The sequence below is a fragment of the Scylla paramamosain genome, chromosome 32 (genome assembly GCF_035594125.1).
Source record: "Scylla paramamosain isolate STU-SP2022 chromosome 32, ASM3559412v1, whole genome shotgun sequence".
Classification (NCBI taxonomy): Eukaryota; Metazoa; Arthropoda; class Malacostraca; order Decapoda; family Portunidae; genus Scylla; species Scylla paramamosain.
Window position 1 is genome coordinate 16,242,381 of NC_087182.1, and position 24,294 is coordinate 16,266,674.

Genomic DNA, 24,294 nt, shown 5'->3' on the forward strand with positions numbered 1-24,294 from the left:
TACTGGGGAGTCCTTCCATCGGCCAGCCGTACCTCAGAGCAATGGCGTCGACAAATTCTTGTTTGTTGAGGCTGAAGCCCTTCGCTCTGATGGGCAGTGACGTTAGCCAGTTAGAGGCTCCCGTTTCCTGTGCAGTGAGGATTTTTCTCACTGTGGTTGCAGGCAGGATGTTTATCAGGTCTTCGAGACAGTTTCGTTGATGTTGTTGCCTATCTCTAGATATAATTCGTCCTTGCTCAGTGACTGCACTTTGGGCTATTTCACCATGTGCGTCCTGAGCAATGATCTTCTCTGTGAGGGACTACTACTACTACTACTATTTCCTGAATGAGAAAAAAAAAAAAAAATAGCCCAGTGACAGATGCTGAGGGAAAGCCATTTATACATCTTTATCGTCTCCACGGTGAGACTCAAAGCAGACGCCATTTATCATCAAGTACTTGCTGATACAAAAGGAGAGAAGTACTATGCGAGGTTGCAGGAAGGATTTTTTGTGTCCATGCAAAAGCCACACAAAAGACAAGCCATCCAACTGGCAGTAGATATTGTGGTAAACCATGCCACACAACAATAAGGAACGGATGCACGATAATTCAAAATGATCGTTGTACTCAGATTGGTACAGTCACGGCCAAAAATTTGTTCACGTGCCGTATTCTTTTCCACTAATTTAACCGCAAGTCCTTCGATGTGATGCTTGTCACCTTACAAAACCTGAGAAATGAAGGATTATAAGATCACCACTAACTACATAACCCATGAACCACACAATATTAAATATACTACCTCTGCACGGAGTCCATCCACAGTGCACGCCGCCACCACCACCACCACCACTTCTAATTCAAACAGCGATAGGGAAAGAGATAAATACAACCCCTGTTCCGATACGTACATCTTTTCCGGCCACAAATCTTTACTCTGAGAATATGTAGCTTCTTTTCGCTACATTTTAACTCATAATTTCACCATTTTTAACAATTAAGTTGCAGGTAAAAATATCCAACTTATTACTACTGCAAAAAAAGATTTCTGACTATTGATTTTCGCCGTAAAATTGTACGACTCATTCACTCTAACATTATTATTACTAGTATGCCTTTCCTATCATGCCAATTTGCAGTGGTAATAAAACTAAGCAAAAGTACCAACGGCGTTCTATTAAAATTCCTCAGAAGAATAACTCATTGCTACAATCACTCAGGCACAAACAATTATCTATCTATCTATATCAGACCGGCCAGACAAAGCCCCACACACTCATACACACATCAATCACCGTCGCTCCATGGACCACTCTACTATGAATACCTAAAGCAATTGTAGTATATCAGCGTATTTTCTCCTCAACAATCCACATAGGAGGCAAGAACACCTCGAGTGGTCCTTGATGTCTGATATGTAGTAAGATTGTTGTGTGGGTACGTGATGACACAAGAGACCGTGAAGAAAAAAAAATATTTGTGTATAAGTAGCTTCTTAACGGGCATTCATTGGTGACTTTTTTTACTGATAAGAGAGAGAGAGAGAGAGAGAGAGAGAGAGAGAGAGAGAGAGAGAGAGAGAGAGAGAGAGAGAGAAAATGGGATGGGAGGGGAGAAGGGGGCGACAGCCTACCTTTGTCTCTTGATTTTGAGACCCCGCTACACTAACGAATAAAGCTAAAAGCAACACCCCCACGTTTACCCCCAGATGGTGATGCGGTGTGTCCCTCTGTCTTTCACTGGCCAGTCCTACAGGTCGTGATTACCTGTAACACTGAAAGCTTTTGTTGTGTATTTTCATTCTTGTAAATATTTTGTTCTCTTTATATGTCCAAGGGAAGCCCGGCAGATTCTGCCCTCTATTTCATGATGACATCTTTTTTTTTTTTTTCAACAATAAATCTTCAAATCAAATATAGCAAATTTAGACAAATTACCCCAAAGCACTCAATGACTACCGCTGTTTATTAGTAAATGTATATTACTAGCTAAACATGTCGACTTTCTCATAATACATTAGTTCACTCAAAAACAGTGACGTAATTATTGTTACGAACGCGAATATGTAGCAGCCCTGTAGGCGAGCACATGAGCATGCTGTGTGTATGAGGCAGCCTCATGTGAGTACATATGAGTACATGTGTGGGTGATCTAGCTAGCGGCCGTTCCCAGCCACCTAAGCAGGTAAAGTCCTCTCCGACACACGCCCCGAACCCCGCAAAGGTTTCGTTATTCTCCTGGCAACTCACAGAAGAGTGAGCCGCCAGCGAAATACACTTTTTTTTTCTCTATTTTTACAGTTCAGGCCCTTTCCTAATACATCTTTGAACAATTTTTTGGCAGTGCCTCCTACGTTCATTTATTCCCAAACTTTCGAGAGTAAGAATCATCATCATTATCTGCACAATAACAAACTGACAATATAAACAATATGGTAAGAGAAATAGAAATGTTGAAAAAATTACTAATAATGTCGTGCAATTAAAGAAAATGCAACAAACTGAAAGAAAAACTTAAAAAAAAGTTAGGAATTATTAATAAAACTAATACCATGGGGAGCCGTTAGAAAAACATATTCTATCCTGACTAGCCAAGTTCTGTAAGGCCTCATAAAAAAACTGGCTTTATATAAGCACTCCCAGCATTAACAGACCTAACCAATAACTTAGACGATAACAGCTAATACATAAACAAAAAGCCAAACCTGCACAGACGAAAATATCCAATTAAACTCAATACTTTCCCTCACAGGCAACTAAGAAAACCAAACCAAATCTCCCTGTTGGCAACTCTCGGCACCACCACCACTACCATCAGTGTTAGTGTGCAGTACATTAAGCTTGCAAGAGACAGTGCTGGTGAGAAGGTGACGTCCTTCCCTCACCATGTCAAAGATGGAAGCACCGTACAGCCTCCTGGGGCGACAATATGCCACGCAGGTGAGACGGAGGGTAGACATGAAAGTACTACGTAATACCTGCATGATGAAACTACCATTGTCAGACTAGCGTTAAAGCTTACGTGACTATTTTTGTGTGTATTTGTTGTATAAAGCCCGGGTAGATCACTGTCTCTGCTTTACGTTTTACTTTGTTTGTATTTTATCCTGACACGTATTGCTAAGTCTTCCGTACATTTGCTACCCTATTTGCAATTTGACTTGCCTACAACCCCATTTGTGACCAATTTTGCCTTGTACTCTTAAATCTTTTCGCAAGTTTGATCATTCCTTCTCGTTATATCCCATATCCTAATCCTCCTCAAGCCCAAACCTATTAATGTCCCCGCACGTCCCTCATTATGCTGGCCTACGTTTGGTCTATTTGAGAGGGGGAAGGGGTCAGATTGTTGTCTTGGCCGTTCATGTTATTGATACCGAGGGATGTGACAGGAATAAACTGAATGCTTTGGTGAGGCGGGCTGGTGAACTGCGTCTTGACTCTGCCTCTAGGAAAACTTTATTTGACATTTAAAACAAGGTCAAATCATGGACACAAATGAGCGCACTACAGACAAGCATATCGTGTACTGCGTTTATATACACATCAATGGAAGGATTGCAATAACTTTCTTGCAGATATGACTAGGATGCATTATGACAGTAACAGGGCTAAAAACTTATCAAGAGCAGGCAAGCTATCTGCAGCATATCATAATGTTACCCCACTTTTTTTTTTATTAAACTATTAAATATTTAGTGTCACACCATATGTCAAGGTCCCTAAAAGTCAGTCAATGCAGTGTGAGTCTAAAGGATGAACAATCACATCAGCATCACAAAATACACTCGGTGACTGACTGAACCGTGATGAATGCATGTTCAGATAATCTGCATTTCTTCCCCAGTCTTATTTTACTTTTTTTTTTTCAAGTCTTCTACTGAAGACCATCACATAACTCAAATTTATGTATAAAGCAAGGAAGAAGACAAGTCTGTATGGTTATGCAAGTTTTTAAGGAACAAAGAAGCTGAACATCAGCTGTTAACAGAAGTCCTCTTTCAGTGCTGCCTCAAATGTAATGGTGAGGGCCATTTCCAAACTAAATCCAACACTACTTAATAACCTAAATAGTCCTATGTGGTCTAGATTTGAGATTGTCAAGTGGCAACTGCCACTCCACTCTGAGACTGGCAGCTTCATGGTTCTAAAAAAAAAAAGTGATTAATTACATTCCTTTCTTCTCTAACTGTTCATATGCAAGTTTTGCTATAGATTTCTGCTGAAGGATGAAAATAAAAATAAATAAAATAATAAGAATGATGAAGTTGTAAGAATTACCAAAGAATAAGTTACAAACATAAGATAAAGGTAAGTACATAAGCACCCCTGTGTGTGAGTCACCTTCAGAGGAAGTGCCCCTCATCTAGGCTTTCCTGTTCATGCTTCCACCCTTCTCCACTCAGATTTTCATGATACTTAATGACTTTGATACATTAAAACTCTTATGGCTCCTTGGACTCCCTGGTGTTTAAAATAACAATTGTTATATGAACATTCCTTAATACAAATATATTTCCTCAAAATACCGACTTTGTTTTAAATGGAGGAAACATCCCCAGTGCATCAAACTCAGGTTTCCCTGCTACATGAATGCTTGACTAATACACATTTTTCTCCCTTTTCCAGGAGGATTACCCAACTAAGAAATGCAAATACTTCTTTATGGGCTTCATCACAGCTCTTGTTCTTACTCTTCTAGGTGGTACAGCATTTCAGGTAAGTTGTATTGAAGTAAATGGGTTAACTTATTAAAGATGTACACAGTAATTAAAGTTTGTGAGTAAACCAAATAACTTGTTAATGTACATACAATACCTAACAGTAAACAAACAAAAAATGGTAGGGAATGTACTATCAACTATGATCAACCCTTGTGAGCAAATCCACTCACTCATCAACTCACAATTACCAATAGAAAATGTGACTGATCAGGAAACAAACTTCATAAAGTCACTGAGATTGTGAAACTAAGCAATACGTAATTAAAGTTTTAAGACTACAAAACATGTTCAGCTTACAAATTTAAAAAAAAAAGAAAATTGAACCTTGCAACCAGTCACTTGCTAATACACAAAGCTCAACAAGAAGTGTGATTCAGAAAACACACTTGATAGAATGCTGCTGAAATTGTGGAGCTTGACAGTATGTAATGAAATTTCCAAGAATGACACCCACTCATTGCTTGTTTTGTCCACAGCTGTACATGTCTTCAAGCAAAGTGGTGACCGTGTCCAGTGGCCGGCTGACACACAGGTGGCCAGAACCTCCCCCACACGACCAGGTGGCCAAAGTGGCTCGATATGTGGTGCACATCTCTGGTAAGAACTTGTTTCATAAACACACACACACACACACACACACACACACACACACACACACACACACATTAGCATTAACCTGCTTTGTGAATGAGCCACTTGCAGTGAAACTGTTTGTAAAGTGAACACTTGTAAACTGGGATCAACTGTACATTTTGAATGTTCCCATTAAATGCATTTCTCAATACCTACTTTTACTTTATTTTAAAATATGAGAGAGAGAGAGAGAGAGAGAGAGAGAGAGAGAGAGAGAGAGAGAGAGAGAGAGAGAGAGAGACTGCAATATATGTTTTCATGAAGACTGACACATTGATATAGAAACAACATTCTCTCTCTCTCTCTCTCTCTCTCTCTCTCTCTCTCTCTCTCTCTCTCTCTCTCTCTCTCTCTCTCTCTCTCTCTCTCTCTCTGTTGCAGATGCTCCTCCTTTTAACACATTATATCCATCATTTCTATTCTGCTCACAGAATGGGCTTCCATTGCCACAATCTCCACAGCCGATCCTATTAAGGGATACCCATTTGGGAACATCATGAGCATCAGTGACGGCACTGTGGATAGGTCTTCTGGCACTCCCTATGCTTACATCACACGCATGGACCTTAGCGGCAAGGACTTGCTGGTGAGAAGGAGCTACCTTTATAGCACCTGATATCTTAAGACCTTTAGAGGCCTAATAATATGGCTTATGCCTCTTAGGGCCTATTTCACAGTCACTTCCCCTTTGTTGTGATCGTTAGCAATAAGTGGTGATGTCCACCACCACCAACAAATCCGATTTCACAGACGTTTTTCGCGGCATTGTTTGTTTTGACCCTTACCAGAAATTGGAATGTTTGGTAACGCTGGCTTGGGAGCTGCTGGGCCTCCCCAATGGAACTTATCATTACATTTATTTCTTGCAAATATCACAAGTTCTTATCCTCTTGTGCTTGTCTTATTTCCTAAATTGCAAATTAAAATTATTTAACAATACAACAACATTTTGTGGGCTATAATAATAATATGATAAAATTTAAGAAGAATCTGAATGGAAGCAGGAATTCATTTTTTCACCAGCTAATGAAAATTTCACTGCCTGTCATCCTTATTTCATCTACTATGCCTCCTTGGTTAAAACTGTAATAATCCTCATATACACATAGGCTGTATGGAATTTGTCACCTAAGAGAAATATTAGATAATATTGAAATAATGTTACCATTTCTATCAGAGGGCTAGGCTTGCTTTTGTTATACTAGGTTCAGATTAATTCAGTTCATTAATTTAATTGTTAATCCTTTCAATGGGTGGATCATGATTTAAAAAGAAAAGCATCATATTTTTGCTGAGAAACAAATAATCACTGTCTTAAAATTAGTAGGCTATGGCTATTTCCATAAAACCTGAAATATTTCAATCAAACAGTGTATGTGTAGAGTATTGATGAGGAAGAGAGAAATAGATGATTTATTATGTGCCTGATTGGTATATGCAGTTTGGTGAATGTTAGACAAATTTCCTAAATTGTATATTAAAATTATTTAACAATACAACAACATTTTGTAGGCCATAATATTAATATGATAAGATTTAAGAAGAATTTTGATGGCACCAGGAATTCACTTCACAAAATGTAGCCATGTTTGCAGTGGATGGATATGGCGTGTTGAAGGCACCAGTGATGTATTTAAATTTTCCATGCCTTTCTCTCTCTCTTTGTGCTGGTGTGGTCAGTTCTTTTTTCATGAATTGACTCATTAACAAATCAGAGGTATTCATTTTGTTATAATCATTAAAAGCTTGGGGATCACCAAAATCATGAAAACAATGACTGTGAAATCAGATCAATGTGTTGGTAATGCCTGTTACCAGGTTGGTAAGGCTCTTGCTTGGAAACGTTATCAAGTGACTGAGAAATCGGCCCTTAGTCTTGTGACATTACATCTCACATACCCTCTTTTCTTATCACTGGTTCACAATCTTTTTCACTTTGCTACTTGGTTTAACAAGGCACATTGAGTCTGGTGTTCACATCATGTTCAGTTAGTTTCCTGAGAAAGTAAAGGTTCACCAAGAGTAACATCAGTGTATGCATTTAGGAGATACAAGCAGTCATTTGTATTCATTATACATAAAGAAGCTCCATGGCCAGCAATTTGAAAACGTGCTGACTTTACAAATTTCATCATATGAGGCCAGAGGAGATGACTGTTCATATTTATAGTTGCAGCCCCATTAATCTCAAAGCAGTTTTTTTTATCAAGTTTTTGCCCAATTTTCTATTTTTCTTAGAAAATTATAAAAAAAACTGCAGGTCTAAAAACTCTTAGTTGTAATACCTTAAGTGAACCAATTGGTCTTTGCATTGTACAGCATTTGCCTGATCCTTTACCTTTGCAGATGGATAACCGTGCCACACTGTCCATTTCTGAGGCCCAGTCTGATTACTGTCAGAAACATGATCTTGATCCAGAGGACCCCCGGTGTGCCCGTATCCTCCTCACGGGCACTATGGAGGAGGTGAGGCCAGTGCGTTGTCTTCATACTTGCAGAGGAAGAACAGAATTATTGTTATACTAGATTTTTTTTTCATTAGCTATTTATTCAAAAAAAATTTTTCTCTCTCTTTAGATAAAGAATGGGACAAGTGAAGCTGAATTTGCTAAAGCAGCTCTTTTCTCCAGACATCCTATAATGGAATCCTGGCCAACAGGTAAGGTTGCTCTTTGTTAACCCATTCTCCAAGTAAACCCCTTACTATTTACCACTGACTGCCATAACTGCTGTTTGGAAAAAATTTGTCCAAGTTTGAGTGAAAGACAGTTAAGAAAACTATAATACACAGAGACAGAGGAGCTTATCTACTGTGGTCTTTTCTGTCAACTGAAATGCCCAGGAATGGATGTCACATCATAATATAAAGGTCATCTCACTGGTTATATTCCTTTCCATCTGTACTAGTGGCCTACCTCTGACATCTCGTCCTTCAACTTCAGTCATGTACACTCTCCTCACAAACACTTTTCACTCATTCATACTGTATGTCTAAACTGACTTAGTGTATCACAGTTAACCCATTAAACCATTCAGTAATCTATTCCCTTCACAGTTTCACCCACATCATCTCATACACATACAGATTGTCTGTATCTCATCTTGATACACACGTTACCATATGTTACATGGCTCCAGTCCATGTATTGTAATTGTTCTACTCTTTTTTTATATTCACACTTAACAAAAACTAAAAAGGAATCCAGCTGCTAAACATATGGTTATAGCTCACAGTTTCCATTGTTTTCTATTGTTTAAAGACTATAATATTATTTTTCTTGCAGATCATCACTGGATATTTGTAAAGCTGAAGATAGAGCACATCTACGTCCTGGACTTCTTTGGTGGTGCCAAGGAGGTGGATGTTGTGGATTACTACAATGCTGAAATGTGAGTGTCCAGCAAAAAGTGTCACAAAATACACACAAGCTCCACTGAAGCTACTTGACTGCCCCAGGCTGTGTAATTGTTCCATGAAAAGTTAAGTCTTCACCAGGAGTTCCAGTAATCAAACTGTTACATTTATACTTGATGAAAAAAATATTTAATTGTATATTTTTATTATGAGGTAGGTGATTATGTGTGCAGTTTATAGAACAAATGCTGTATTTTTCTATTAGTGTTGCTTCCTACTTAATATAAAGACAGAAGAGTGTTTATGTGTTGATTGTTTATATCCTCGGTGCCATTGAACCCAAGGACACCAAACATGGCAACAGTCACTAGGCCAATACTCTCACTGCTGACTGGCTCAAGTATTCCTAGTTTCTTTTATACAGTATAGGAAAATTACTGTTTATACTCAATGAAACCTTTACATATTTGTATGATAAACTATTTGTATCAGTGTGATCTAGTATCTTACAAATAAGAGTTCTGATAGAAATAGTTTGCTGCACATCATAAAACAAGACTAGTATATATGTACATAGACCAGTCAGCAGATGGGAGCCTCAGTGCTGTATAGTGTTACCGTGTTCGTGTGCCTGTAGGTGGGATTATTACAGCAGTTACTAACACTGACCAATTGACTTTTCATGGTGTGTCTTTATTAAGATATAACCACAGTCAGCTGTATAGTTAATGTTCCAGAAACTGGCAGCATTCAAAGGTTGTGGCTAGATATAAAGAGGTACTGGTAGATCAGATGGTATCCATTTGTTGAAAGTACAACTGGTACCTACAATTTGTTAGTGAATGCAGTCAGCATTTGTTAGTAGTGGTGCAATTATTACAGCTTTTTTTTTTCAATAAATGTAGTCAGTATTTGTCAGTTGTGGTACAATTATTACTACAATTTGTTAGTCAATGCAGTCAAAAGTTGCTAGGTGTAATATATAAGCATATAATTATATATGTAGGTATAGCAGTTGACCAACAAAAAGAAAGTAATATTAATAAAAAATATGATGTTGAATAGTTAGAAAATATACCAACAAAATGAAAGCAATATTAAGAAAATATGTTGAACAGAAAAATATATCAACAAAAAGAAATTAATATTAATAAAAATATGATGTTGAAGAGTTAGAAAATATAAGTAGATGGAGCAAGTCATCACTTGAATCTCATGCTGTATCAGGTGACTAGTGACAAGGGCTGTGATACTTCACACTATGCTAGCAGTAAAAATTTGACTTCCAAAGATAAGTAATAAAGTTTATAGTATTTATAAAGCATTCTGCTTGTGTTACATAACTACAATGAAAATGTGCCTTATTGTTGCTTGCTGGAGCAAGGACTCAGTACTGTAGTTGCATTTCCTTCTTGCAACCTTCTTGTACCCCAAATAAATATATATAACTTATATTTCTTATTATTTTAGTGTTAAACCCTCCCATAATGTACAATATCATTCAAGACCTAGCAAATAACAAACAGTTCAATACATGATGCGTTTACAGTTAACTCACCACCACTTCATACACGGAGCAAAACCAATTTTCTGTTCAAAACACTCCACATTCTTAATTATGTTGATAGTTATGAAAGTATGAGTACCAGAAGTAACCTTGTAACCTTATCACTGCTGTCACTGACACAGTACAAAACAGATCTCTGGATAATTAAAAGATTATTATGCCCCTATACACAAATAGCATAATATACGCAAACAATAAATATGATAAATAAATGAAATGGTAACTGAATGAAAGCATACGTAAAGAGATATGACTTCATTGTTGCAGTAATATATACAACAAAGGAGGTCGGGTCTTACAGGCCTCTCCCTAAACATGAGGCAAATAGATACAGAGATCAGGTACACTGCATTAGAAAATTGCACAATGGTGAAAAATACTGATGAGTAAATAAATATATACATAGAGGGAGATTTCAAGACACTTATCCTTCAATTTTTGACTACCACTTTGGACCCTTTTATGGGACTCGCATTTCAATAGGTTTTTTTTTTTTTTTATTGGACTTGTTGCCCTTGGCCAATGTCCCTCCTACATAAAAAAAAAAAAAACAACTGAGGTATATATGTATGTACAGAGAGAGAGAGAGAGAGAGAGAGAGAGAGAGAGAGAGAGAGAGAGAGAGAGAGAGAGAGAGCTAGCGTTCTCATCACCATGGCAACGCTTCCTGCCGGGTGTCGGTAATGACAAGAGACTGTCCACCGCCACACCTCTCTCACGCTGTCCTTCCTCCTGTAGCCGGTAAGGCACTACACACCCTAGTTGCGTTATGCTCCTGATATACTAATCAAGAAATTCACTACTAGTAGCAGCAGTAATAGCAATGGTAGTAGTAGTAGTAGTATGTATGTATGTATGTATGTATGTATCCCTACTCAGCTTTCAAGACAGTTTTTAACAACCTTTCACAGTACACGATGAATACTGGTAATGTTCTTTGTTATTCACTATCAATCAGATGAATGACGATTTCATTTGTGCAGCCCAGCTGGAAAGAAATATTGCCCAACGTTTCATTTAACACATTTTCGCATTCATAATAGTTCCCATTTTATCAGTAGTAATACAGTCTTTTGACAACAATACTGTGGCGTAAATATTATTGTAACTACGGTAGCATTTCACCAGGTTACAGATGCAGCAAAGGATTAAAATTCAGTGTGGAAAGGCGCCATTGTGAATCTTAATTAGTATGTATATAGTTCCAATCACACATGCGCACCAATTTCCTTAGTACATACATTTTTTTTTTTTTTCAACCAAAGCGTATCGGTAAATAATTTTCCTAAAGTGTATAAGTGCATGCCCCTTAATGGAAGTGGTGCGTCCTTCCTTTCTCGTCCGTGCCGCCGTTCTTCCGTCGCGAGATTCCCTCACATACCACACTGATGCTAAACAGGAATGTTCAGTATTGTGAAGGAAATCAAAAGAACGATGCAAAATGCCTTCCTTAGAAAACTAAATGAGAATTCAATGACAAACGTGATACCCTGTATTACGACGGCCCTATAATCATGCATGATACACGAACAGCGCACTTCCTGCACAGCACAACTTTGTGAGGATGAGAGCAAATTATAAAATTATTGGTGAAATCCAAAATAAAAGAAAATTATGCTACATATAGTTATATGCAGTAACACAACTCATACATACAATCTTACACTATATTTGTAATACAGTGAAATGTCAATACTGGCCGAAGTCTATAAAAAGGAGAACTGTTTGGGGCGTCTGCAAGTCATGACGTTTTCCGTTTGCAACCTCACGGGGCGGAATTTCAGAACCTATACGTCACCGTTATAATGTTAATGACTTGTTAAATTAATTAAATGAAAAAAAAAAAACGAGAAAAAGTTATGCGAACGAATAAGTAAATTGTTTAATTCACCATCCCCCCTCCCACCTCCCACTCCCAATTCTGCCTATCACTTTCACCGCATTTTAGCCTTCCAAATGTCAGACACCTCACATCTACACAACTTCTTTGATAACCCTAACACCTGCTCCATATTCAGCGTTACATACTTTCTGCCAAAGCTTCCATTCACCCAATATAAACATAGCACTGAAGTACCTATCAATTGTTTGCTTGTTACATCAAACTCACACAGTTCTTTTTCCTTCTACCACAGTAGACTGCTTGTGTCTACGTGCGTCTCACCTTGCTGCCATTCACTGTAAGCTGGCGGCGAGGACATAGACACAAAGAAGCACCTCCGGTGTAGTAGGTTCAAGTAACCATCCGTTTCAAGTGGCCAAGTGCGCGCGCAACCATGTCAGACCTGCCACTGCTTCCCGGCTACACCTTCTCTACACCTGAGGCAAGCAAAACACGTGATGCGTCAACATAACAAAGCGCTGCGACGTGCTGGAAAAATTTCGTATTCTACTGGGATTCTTATACTGCCTTTCAATAATGAGATGCTTACGACTTTTATAAATGCACCGTGTGTACTCAAACACTTACCACTTCAAAGATCAGTGTACTATTAATGTTTTATTTATTGAGAATAATAGTGAGGCTCTCCTCTATTTCGATATTCTTTTTGTGGGAATTATTTTCTTTAGCCTAATATTGTTGAGGTGTTAATGGTCTCAAAATATACATGATAGTACATTCAGAATAAACGAGATCTATGGTCAGTCAAGTCAGACAGCTGTCATCTTGTGACTTTCATGTCATTAGCCAATATTGTGCTGCGATTGATCACTAATGTCTGGCAGACGTCAAACCGCTAAGTTATTGTTATGAGTGTATAACTCCCAACCTCATAAGAAGTGAAGGAAATACTGAAGTAAACATCGTGATTGTAAACTCTTCAATCACTACGTGAGGTTACTTTGATTTATTGATTTAATAATTTATTTATTTGCTCATTATGTTTTTTTTATATCATTTCTAATGATCATGGTCTTATGAATAAGACTGATTTCATATTGTTTATAAAAATGTGTGGGTATGGCAGGAAAGGCAGAGGCCCATCCGTCAAAGTCTGGAATGGAGGAAGGGAGCGCCCCTCGTGGCGGCCCCTCCTCAACCCTTGCTGTCTGAGGCTGACCAGCAGGACCTGGTGAGGTGAGAGAGATTGTCCTTTTCTCTCATTCCCGAAATGTTGAACTCATAATTCATTCCCCAGTCACGTAGTTATATATTTTTAATATAGTATAATGAGATCCTGAAATCGCACAATAGCCTCTGATTTTGCCATATCTTCATTTAATCAAAACCGACCTCATTTCCAGACAAGAGAGAAGACTCCAGTTCGCATCCCGCCCACGCCGAGCCTCGACCCCACCCAAGTTTCTGCCAGAATGGGCGGTGTTGGACAAGAAGGTGACCAAGCCCACCCCGCCCTTTCCTTCGCCCCGCCAGGAACAAGGAGACGTGCCATACACACAGCCATGAGTTAAAAGAAAAACCAATATTCGCCTCTGCTTATGTGGCTCCGCTTTTTACTCAATTTACGTTAATCCCTATAGATTGCAATGCAGTACACATTCACTGCGTGTATAGGCGTGATGTGGATCAAATTCACATTACATGATCGTATAGTAGATCGACGGAAGCTGTACGAAGCCATCGGGCCTTCACGTGGCAGCCCCTGCATAAAATATGCCTACAGCAGCATACCTGTATCCACCTATCGCCCTCATCTATAAAATTGTTTAATCTTTTAAGGTTTCCTATTGACTCGTCACTGACAACCTGATTACTGTCTATTCAATTTATTCAGGAGTCTGATAGTGTTACGGAGCTTTTATTTTCAACTGCTAGTTTCCAGGCTAAAAAAAAAAAAAAATCAAATTCTTCACGCAATTCTTAACTCACCCTTCAGTTTGAGAGCAGTACAGGTTAATTTCAATGACTGTATGAACAGAAAGACAGATCACATACTGCAATTCATTTCATAGGCATGGCAGGGGTGAGGAAATAACTCGGTACAGTATACCTATGAGTTCTTTGCTTCTAGATACATACTGTTTTACCGTGAGCAGTGGATCAATGTGTGCACTACTGATTTTCTGACTTATTCATTCAGTGTCTTTTTTTTCCTGTGATCCTCTCAAATTCCAATAAGTCGGAATGCATCAAGTCCTTGATGGGAAAAGGACCGGAAGAGGACCTTAGAGTTTTAGACAATCACCACCACCATCACTATCACCATCACTTTGTGTACAGCTCACCACATTTACATCCATGACAGATAAACTAGTCTCTGAGTGTAGTTTAGTTTCTTCTTACATAATGAAATTCTAAAAATCCAATTGATTTTCCTTTAGGTTTGTTAAATGGACACTCTTGAATCAGGAAAATGTTCATATAATCATTAATTAGAGAAAGGATTCCAAACCTGAGGTGAATTACAAAATTCTATGGTGTTAATAAATTTATGGTAGAGACTTGAGTGAGAATGTGAAAAGCAATGCATTAATTATTCATATTGAAGTATACTTTTTATCACTAGAAGACTCTAATCTGAAAGGTTGCAAGAAGCCTTGGATTTGAACACACTGTACAGCTTTTACTTAAAACCATATTTTTCTTTTATACGAGACAAAATACATGATGTCTTACCTCCATTTAAAGCAACACCACCCTATTTTTCTGTGGGAGAATCTTCTTACCCATTGCAATATTTTTTGTTTTGCTTCCAGTAATCTGCAAAAGCAAACCCCATATTGGTCCATATGTCACGTTACAATTATACAGCAAGTACCTGTATATAAATATGTGGAAATAACTGTGTGAATCTTATAGTAAAATGAATGGCAAAATAACATAAAAGGTTCGGAACCACTTCTCTATATCGTACTACCTCACTCATTTCATAGAGGACAAATTCCGGAAGTTAATCAGCACAAACATACCCATTCACCATTTACACTTGTCTGTTTTATGATAATATGAACCAGTAACACAAGGCTGAACCAGATCGGCATCTAATCCAGTGGGTACGTTTTCTCCAGGTGCTACGATTCAAGGGTTACTTCACAGAGCAGGTTGAGGGAGGGAGGGCAGTGTGTCGTGTTCGGCCAGTGGTCATCTACTACTACCTGGTGGATGATGCAATAGCCGTCACTGAGCCTCGGACACCTGTGAGTACCGTAATACTCTCTCTGTAACGTGTATATATGTCATTAATTGTGATGGTTACAGGTGCTTTTCTTTGTAATTGTGATGGTTGCAGATCCTTTTCTGTGTGCTTTTGATGGCTACAGGTTTTCTTTCTACTTGTGATTGTTACTGGCCATTTTACTTGTTTTTGTCTCAGTTTTATAAGAATATCCAAAATGTACCAATGCAATTTTTTTGCCCCAAAGTCATTGCTTGCTTATACATCTTCTTATCTAACATTTCTGAGAGTCAAGCTGTGGCATGTGCAAGTCCCCTCCACTCTTCTCTGCCCATTTTTCTTATTTACACAAACTAATTGTATATCTTTACCAAATGTTAGCAACAAGCAGTGTCACATGGCATTCCTGCTTCACACCCAGAATTCTGGTCTAGATCAAGGTCGCCTGCTGAACCGCCAGCAAGTGCCTCACCCAGATGGAGGATTCTGGCACTGGACACACCTCAACCTGGGGGAGACACTGACCCTCTATGGCCGGCATTACATTATCTGTGACTGTGACCCCTTTACCAAGGTGCAGAAAAATGGTATAGGTCAAGAATCCCTCATCTACAATGCTAAAGATAGATTGATTGATTGGTATAATGTCCTCTGCAATGAGATCATATGTTGCTGCACATTAAGAGATTTTAGGCAACAGACTTTAATATAATTGTTGAAAGATGAAAATATAGAATAACATATTAAAAATATTGTTAAAGACTGTATCACATACATCTAAAATAATTATTACGGCTCAGGACCAGAAGACTATTGTGGTAGCATATGTACCACTGAGCATCTTGATCATATAATGTATGTCAGTTATATTGTTACAGTACTTTTGAGTCATATTTACTGATGTATGCAGTTATATTGTTACAGTACTTTTGGGTCATATTTACATCAAAATATGAATGAAATATGGATAATGACATATAAGCCAACACTCAAAAATTTTCAGATCTTGACAGTTTTAGGATTTTCATTCTGGATAAGGGATTCTCATTTTTGTGCAGTATTTTCATTAAAATAAGCTGATAGTAATTACAAACTGCTTAGTGAAAACATTACTTAACTGCAATAAATTCTGATATCTTTACAGATATTGACTTTACTTTAATTTTACTTTGACTGCAGTGTAAATGTGAACTTGAAGAAAGTATTAGTGACATGAAAATAATTTTCCTTTTACTGCAACACCTGTTGTATCATCAGGAATACCTATTAAGTGAGGGGACAGAGCTGGGCAACCCCGTCACCATCCCTCCAGACCCGTACACTCTCATGCGACAGTCCAGGATCGAGACACCACACAGAACCTCAGACTTGCGGCCACACTCAGCACCCCCGGTGCCCCCACAGCTGAGGGGAGTCCTGCTCAAGTAAGAAAATTAACTGAACATGTCCAATCAAAATTCCAGGAATGTTTGTCTATTTTTCATTTAATGTAGTAAAGTTACTCTTACCTGTGTGCAATTTTGTGTATATATATATATATATATATATATATATATATATATATATATATATATATATATATATATATATATATATATATATATATATAAATGAATCTTTATTTAGAAGTGTTTGATTTATGAATTCTTGAACTAATACAAACAATTAATTTTGTCATTTGTCCTCATCTATGAAAACAGAAATCACATTGTTGAATAAAAATAAAAATAAATTAAATAATAAGCATTGAAGATATACAAAATGGAGAGACTTAAGTACAGTATACACTTAGCCCTGATTTACATTTTAATTTGCAAACAGTCTTCAAGGAATGCAACTCTTCCTTCAATTTTTGACTACCACTTTGGACCCTATTCAGGGACTGGCATCTCAGTGGGCCTTTTTTTCATGGATTTCTGTTACCCTTGGCCAGTGTCCCTCCTACATAAAAAAAAAAAAGAAAAAAGAACTCATGAGCCACCTGCTCTTAATATTATTCTACACTATAATTATTTACTTTTCACACACAAACTTTACTGATCATTTTGTGTTTCAAAGTATATTACAGTTGAGGCACTCAAAATAGAGCACTCAAGTGTAAGTACTTTTCTTCACTCTGCAGGTTTGATGTGATGGTGGAGGAGGTGGAGGACGGCCGGTCCAGAGCAAGCCCTGCTGTGCTGCTATACCGCCCGCAAGACCTCACCGTGGAGCTCCGCCAACCATCCTACTTTGACTACACTGAGATCAGGAAGTTCAGCCCCATCATCCTGCGTGCTGTGAAGGTGCCACTGCGGGACTCATCTGAAGGTGAAAGGAATGAAAAATGAATTTTTTGAGCATGCAATAGTATATTTCTGCCATTTGCCATGTGATTTGCTGATGATGCACCAACTATAATTTCGGAATGCATTAAAGCAAGTAATACATACCCATAATGATTAACACTAATACAGTGTAATACAATAAGCAATACAGAAATCAGAAGAGGTGCTAACAGAAATTACAGTCAATTTTTCTTCTTTTCTGTTACTTCCCATATAATAAGATATTTCTCCAGTTATGTACATTCTGCATCATGGTTTTGAAAGCCTCTGTACAAGTCTCTATGTGTTCACTTAGTGGCTTGCTGCTCATCAAGCTACATGGCCTCCAGTGTTTCTCTGTCAGTGCCTAGATCTGTGAGGTTCTTAGATATATCTCTAGTCTATACCAGTTACATTGAAATTTTTTACTCATCTCATCATGCCTACAGTACCATAGAGTAGCATACTCAACTCACATTGTCTCCCTTAGTTCATCCTCTGTAATCCCATGTCTTGTTCAATAATGCTTTACATACCACCCTCACCTTTGTCCACTCTGGCCTGCAGAGATCATCCATCTTCACTTGCCAGGCTTTCCTAGCATACATTATGCTCCTCACACAGGCCACATATAAGTGTCTCTTGGATCTAGTAACAGTCTCCTCAGTGTCAGTAAAGGCAAGTTTCCTATATCTCAACTTACTTCTGATTATTGTCATTTTTACTTACACTTGTGTCACCTAAATAGATTACACCTCTTAAATAAAAGAAAAAAATACCTCTACATCAAAATTAGATATAATTTTTCTCTTTGCTAAATGTTTTTCCTGCTAACGAAAAGAAAACCTTTCTTTATCATTTTAATGTTGCTGAAACATGAGGTACCATAGGTGGCGTTATCAACATTGGGGAGGAAGGTGAGAAGGGGGAGTGGTTGTTGCCTCGTCACTTGATTCCACCAGCAAGTGTGACCATCTTTGGCCGCAGGTCAGTAGGTGTTGCAATATATAGTGAAGACAAACAGTGAGTGAGGCATGACATTTTTTTTAATTATTTTTATTATGATTTTCTTAAATATTTTGAGAACAACATTTCAACATCTGAATAGACTTTACAATTTGTATGCTTCCCACAGAGTGTTGGTGACAGGGTGTGATGCCTTCACTCAGAGATTCCTACAAGACTACTATGGCGCTGACAACATCCCCAATATGAAATATGTTGAAACCAAAAAGGTTAACCACAATATTGACAGACATCCAGATAAACACTTTTTGCATGAAATATTCACCATTGTATCTTATTAGCCTCGACTGTCAAAATTTTCAAATATGATGTACAGTGCAGATTATTATAGTGTACTATTTGATTGCATTATTTTTTTCCAGCCTGATGAGTCTGGTTCAAGTGGCAAGACACAGTCAGATATTGTTCCTCGCCACAGACCAAGACGTGGGCTGCTCATCCCTCAAGATGCCACGGTAGTGTAGCACAGTCAGTGTGGTGGTGAACAGTACCTGTGTATAGATAGTACTAACCTTTGGTAAGGCAACTCTCTTCAAGCTGTGTCCTTATAGTCATTATAAATTACCCACAGGTCCTCAGGTTTTTGGCCAAACTAGACTCCCCATTAGGCACTGAAGCAGATCGGACCTTTATTCTCACTTACCATGTGGTGGATGCAACACTGGAGCTCACTGAGAAGGCATGTTCCAGCAATCACATTATGCCATATAAAAACACCACACAAAACAACTGTTCTTTGATATGGAGAATATAATAAAAATGGAAACAAAGGCATGGAAAATATTAGTCTTTGTGCTTGTCACAGTCAAGAAGTCAGTTAATGCTTCTATTCCAATCTCCAACAGCCTCGGCCGGGGGGTCTAGGTGGAAGGATCTTGTCCCGCATGAGGGTTCCCAAGCCTGAGGTGGTGGAGGACAAGAAGTCTTGGGACCCAGACTTTTATACATTAGATGACATATATATTGGTAAGACATCTATAATAGTAATGTTATAAGTAATTTGTTCCTTTCCTGTGCATTTTAAAATGACATTCAAGAAAGCACAAGAAGTGCAAAAGGATAAAATCAAATACTAAATTAATTTCTTTTGTGGGAATGTTAAAATTCTGAAAGGAGAAATTCTCAGCTGTATCTGATTTCTTTTTCAGTAACTTTTCATAACATATACAAAATATGGAGATATATTTGAAGGTATATAAGATGCAGGGGCATATAAGATGCACCCCTATTTCAGCAGGGCATATTTTTTATGTATTTAAGCATGTAATGTTTAAAGCAAGCTAGCAGCACAAGTGAACAAAAAGCAAGCTATCACAATAGTAAAAATATCCTACATGATTGCAGTAATAAAACAGAGGTAGTGGCCTAGTCACGGAGGCGAGGCAAAGAATGCACCCCAGCTGCCGAGATGTCAACAACACACTTGGCATGTCACTGAACAGGGCCACGATTTCATTTTCAACATTTCCTTACATCATATTATGGTTGAAAAATATTATATAGCACCTTTGCCTATAATATGTTGGTGTAAATCTTTGGATGTATGGGTGAAGAAAATTTCAAAATTAAATCTATGGGAGGCCTCACATTTGCATATAAGAGACGTAGGGTGATTTTTTTAGCCATTTTTATGAAAAAGGTGCATCATATACTGGCAAATATGGTACTTACCATGCCAAGATCTCTCTTGAAGGAAGGCAGCCATAATGAGAGGCATAACATCTTGTCTTGTGGGAATAAAGATATAAAGGAAGGGATCTTGATCACCAATCCCAATGCTTCTCCACTTCCAGCATTGCCTTTTATAACACAGGGAATACAGTGACAGTATTCTCAGTGCAGCCAGTGTGTGCCACACCATCTCCCTTACTACAAGAACATACATGCCGTACATACATACATATTTTTCAACTCAATGGTTTGAGTTTGGATGTTGGGCTGCTTGTAAAGTTTTGATGAAATGTAATTGCTAAAAGATTTTATGCATTATCTTATTTTTTTTCTCTTTTCACTACCACAAAGGAAAATTCTACTTTTTATAAAGGCTACTGAAAGGAATAAGCTAGGGTACTGAGGATCATCCTGTTCTGTATTTCTGTTACAGAAAAAGCTTGCCACAGCAATCTCAGTCTGACATAAAAAGATACAAAAAACCTTTGGTAAAGAAAACCTGAAATAATCCATGAAAATATCCCAAGTAATAGATGCAATACATACTGAACTGAGATACCTTTAGACAAATTCTGACCCATTACCTTCTTATGGCTATCCAGGGGCCCCTCTGAAGCTGTGGGGGCAACACTACCTCATTACAGGGGCAGACAAGTATGTCCTGAATTATGCACGCCAGCATGAGGACCAGGTCTCCCCACAGCTGCTCTCCTCCTTGCTGCACCACTTCCAGGAGGACACACAGGACAAGGAGCCAGCTGATCAGGAACAAGAGAATAATAAATGTTGAGCAAAATTTTCAGACAGCACAGCAGAAGCAAAGGTATAATGAATCTGACACACCCATGAAGCTACACAATGTAAAAATAAACAAATAAATAATAAAATGTAATAATAATAAATAAAATGTGAGGGAAATGAAGCTTCTTTTTACATCATGATATTCTCTTTATTATGGGCACTTGGTATTGATACAGTATTACTATAATTTAAATATATATATAATATATATATCAATCATTAATACATACTGAAACACTATAATACACTGTGTTGGTTACCTGAATAGGCTGTGTTACAAACATATGTTGGCTGAAGGCAACATTAAGCTTAAAGTCAACAGGAAATAAGATCTGCAAACAATTCAGAAAGGGATATATAATATATATAATAATGATCACCTCACATAAACCTTTCAGAGTAAATTTTCACAACAACACAAATATAAATTAATTTCACAAGAAGTCAACCAATAGGTGTCCAAAACAAGCATGATCCAAATACAACACAGGTGATAAAGTAACAAACTGATGACCACAGCTGATGATTGTATTACACTGTTACACTGTTACACTGGCCCACAGCCTTAGGCCCTCAGAGTTATGTACAGTAGAGTTCACTTGAGTTGTATCAAAATATTAGTGACACATTCAAAGTTGTAGTGCTAAAACTGATGGAAGAGAAATTATATCATAGCCGGCCCACTAAATAAATATATGAAAATAAACTGCCCAAGAAATCATCTCCACTAGTCTACGTTATGGGGTGGGCAGAGTAGAAACTGTGGCTGGGGGGAGGGGGGGTGACCACGGCTTCCATCATGCACTGGAGGTGGGGTGGTGGGACAGGAAGCGGCGGGCAAGGCTTGGCTGGTCTGGGAGTCTTAACACTACAACATTAGTCGTCACAAAATAAAAGGATGCATGCAGGAACTAAGGTAACTAAGCTGCACCTAACAGTATCTCCATGGAGTGTGTAGTATCTCTGAAAGGGGTTTAAAAATATAAAACTACAGGCTATAGGTAGGAGAAGCCCAGTAATACAGCTATGTTCAAACAGTGTTCCTATATTACAGCATTTCAGTTTCATTACACAAGGTCTCTTGGATAGCAATCACTAGTCAGTCACTCTTCAAATAAACTTAAAAGAAAAAGGAATAAGAAATGACATTCCTTCAACTCTTACAACAACTGCAGCATGGTGATGTACATGGATGAGTTACGATAGTAGTATACAAAGGCAATTATTTGTGAATACATTCTGCATGCTGTGTAGAAGTATGATCAACATAGCATATCTCTTAACTGTAATACAATCCATGTTGTCCACATTGAATTCAAGAAATTTTGACAACTACATTTTACAAATTTTAATTACTTCTAAATTTTGCATCAGAGTTAATGTAGCCCTTAACAAAGCCATACCTTGGCCAGACGTCTAGTTATTAGATAATACAACAAATACTGTAAGAATAATGTTAAGAGTAGGAGTTTTTAGACTGACGTGAGTACCAGCTGGAGTGTTGCCAGCTGTACAATGGATGGATTCACTTGTACTTCTGATGGCCACCAGGCTGGGAGTGACAGAGCCAACTGTGCTCCCTATACCATCCTGGCCTGTCTCATATTGCCCTAGTCAATGCTAAGTCTACTTAGAAGTTGCATATACAGAGTAAACTGGGCCCCAAGGAGGCAAAAATGTAATCTTAAATAGTACAAAAACTGATCAAGGATAAATTTGATGACCTGCATTTATTAAAGAAAAAAAAGTATGTCAGTGTTTATATACTATGAAGCCTTGCTAGTCAGATATAAAAATGCAGTTAGATTGAAAAAAAAATTATATGCCAAATTTATTTCAAAAATGTTACTTATGGTTGCACTGGATCTTGCTGCACTGGAGCCCAGATGACCCCAAATAGCTGAAGGCCTAACAAATATCTTGACAGAGCTATTGTATTTTGTTTGATTTCCATTCTAAGCTGATTTCTTTTCATCATATCAAGCAATTCATCATAACTCCCTCTTGTTCATACTGTGCTGTTTACACTTCAACTTTACCAATCAATACCATATATATATATATATATATATATATATATATATATATATATATATATATATATATATATATATATATATATATATATATATATATATATATATATATATATATATAATATATGATGGTCTGAATTTCTGGAGTTTTCAACACATCTGCTGCATGATTCAGTAACTGTGAACACTGCTCTATTAGACCAGAGAATAATACACACTTCCTCTAAAAGCACAGAACTTTTTGAAAAGCAACATTTACATTTTTTTATTACTTATTTATTATATTTAATTTAATTAATTAATTTTTTGTGCCTTGCAGTTAACAAGTTTCTGTCATGCAGTGGGAAGGCAACTCCAGCACCTCAAAGATACAACATCCCACTGTTCTCTCAAGCACATCTTGTGACAAGTGTATCAGAATGCTTAACTCTCAGGCAGACAAAAGTTGCTGTTTTTTTCCTCTCTCTTTCTGTAACAGACTTCTCATTACAAACTAAAGCTTTGCAGGTTATATTTCTGAGAGCCAATACTACCTCTGAGGGTGTTTCCTGAGCCTTCCAGGGACACTATATCTCCATGTTTTTCTGAAATACATCTGTCTGATCTACTCATACCTTGGTGCCAAATCCAGGTATCAGAGAAGTTCAGCTTTTTCCTCACTGCCCCCTAAGAAAAAGCTTATGAAGGTTAAGATATAATTTCAAATCAGGTGAAAAATGCCTAAGAACAGCATGACTAGTGTTTCAAACTGTTAATTTTTTACATCACTATCATATTCAATGTTTTCATGTTACAAAACATTTCATACCAGACCACTGTTTTAGTGTGCCACATTTTTTTGAGACAGAGCTGCTCTATTTTTATTACAATCTGACTTCATCCAAATACAGACTAGTTCTGTAAAGTTTGCTTTAAAATGATAGATTAGCAAGGCTCCTCTGTATATATAAACATACATACAGTGTATATATATCAACAAAACTCCTTAACTTCTTATATTCATTAATATTGCATCTTTTGTCAAACTGGGATCTACTTATTTGACACTGTTGATTATTGCTATGTGTGGAACATACAACAGGAAAAAATGATTTCCTAATAAAGATGAAGCTTA

The 24,294-nt window shown here is 37.6% G+C and overlaps 2 protein-coding genes across 4 annotated transcripts; both read left to right on the forward strand.

The window, feature by feature from the left end:
• Positions 1–2,735: 2,735 nt before the first annotated feature.
• Positions 2,736–10,147, forward strand: LOC135089274 (protein CREG1-like). The gene is made up of 7 exons (XM_063984741.1): positions 2,736–2,923; positions 4,613–4,702; positions 5,184–5,304; positions 5,772–5,926; positions 7,687–7,806; positions 7,918–7,999; positions 8,625–10,147. Exons 1-7 carry the CDS (start codon positions 2,870–2,872, stop codon positions 8,732–8,734), a joined length of 732 nt encoding a protein of 243 aa, XP_063840811.1. The 5' UTR covers positions 2,736–2,869; the 3' UTR covers positions 8,735–10,147.
• A 720-nt stretch (positions 10,148–10,867) lies between these two features.
• On the forward strand, positions 10,868–21,261 carry LOC135089273 (EF-hand domain-containing protein 1-like). 3 transcript variants are annotated; one of them, XM_063984738.1, is made up of 14 exons: positions 10,868–11,003; positions 12,398–12,586; positions 13,232–13,341; positions 13,509–13,599; positions 15,234–15,362; positions 15,762–15,914; positions 16,598–16,764; positions 17,463–17,650; positions 18,528–18,633; positions 18,782–18,881; positions 19,035–19,127; positions 19,244–19,351; positions 19,518–19,638; positions 20,946–21,261. In XM_063984738.1, exons 2-14 carry the CDS (start codon positions 12,539–12,541, stop codon positions 21,131–21,133), a joined length of 1,602 nt encoding a protein of 533 aa, XP_063840808.1. In that variant the 5' UTR covers positions 10,868–11,003; positions 12,398–12,538; the 3' UTR covers positions 21,134–21,261. The 3 variants fall into 3 exon arrangements, with proteins under 3 accessions (XP_063840808.1, XP_063840810.1, XP_063840809.1); XM_063984740.1 differs by having other exon boundaries at positions 18,537–18,633; XM_063984739.1 differs by having other exon boundaries at positions 10,947–11,003; positions 12,401–12,586.
• The last annotated feature ends 3,033 nt before the right edge of the window (positions 21,262–24,294 follow it).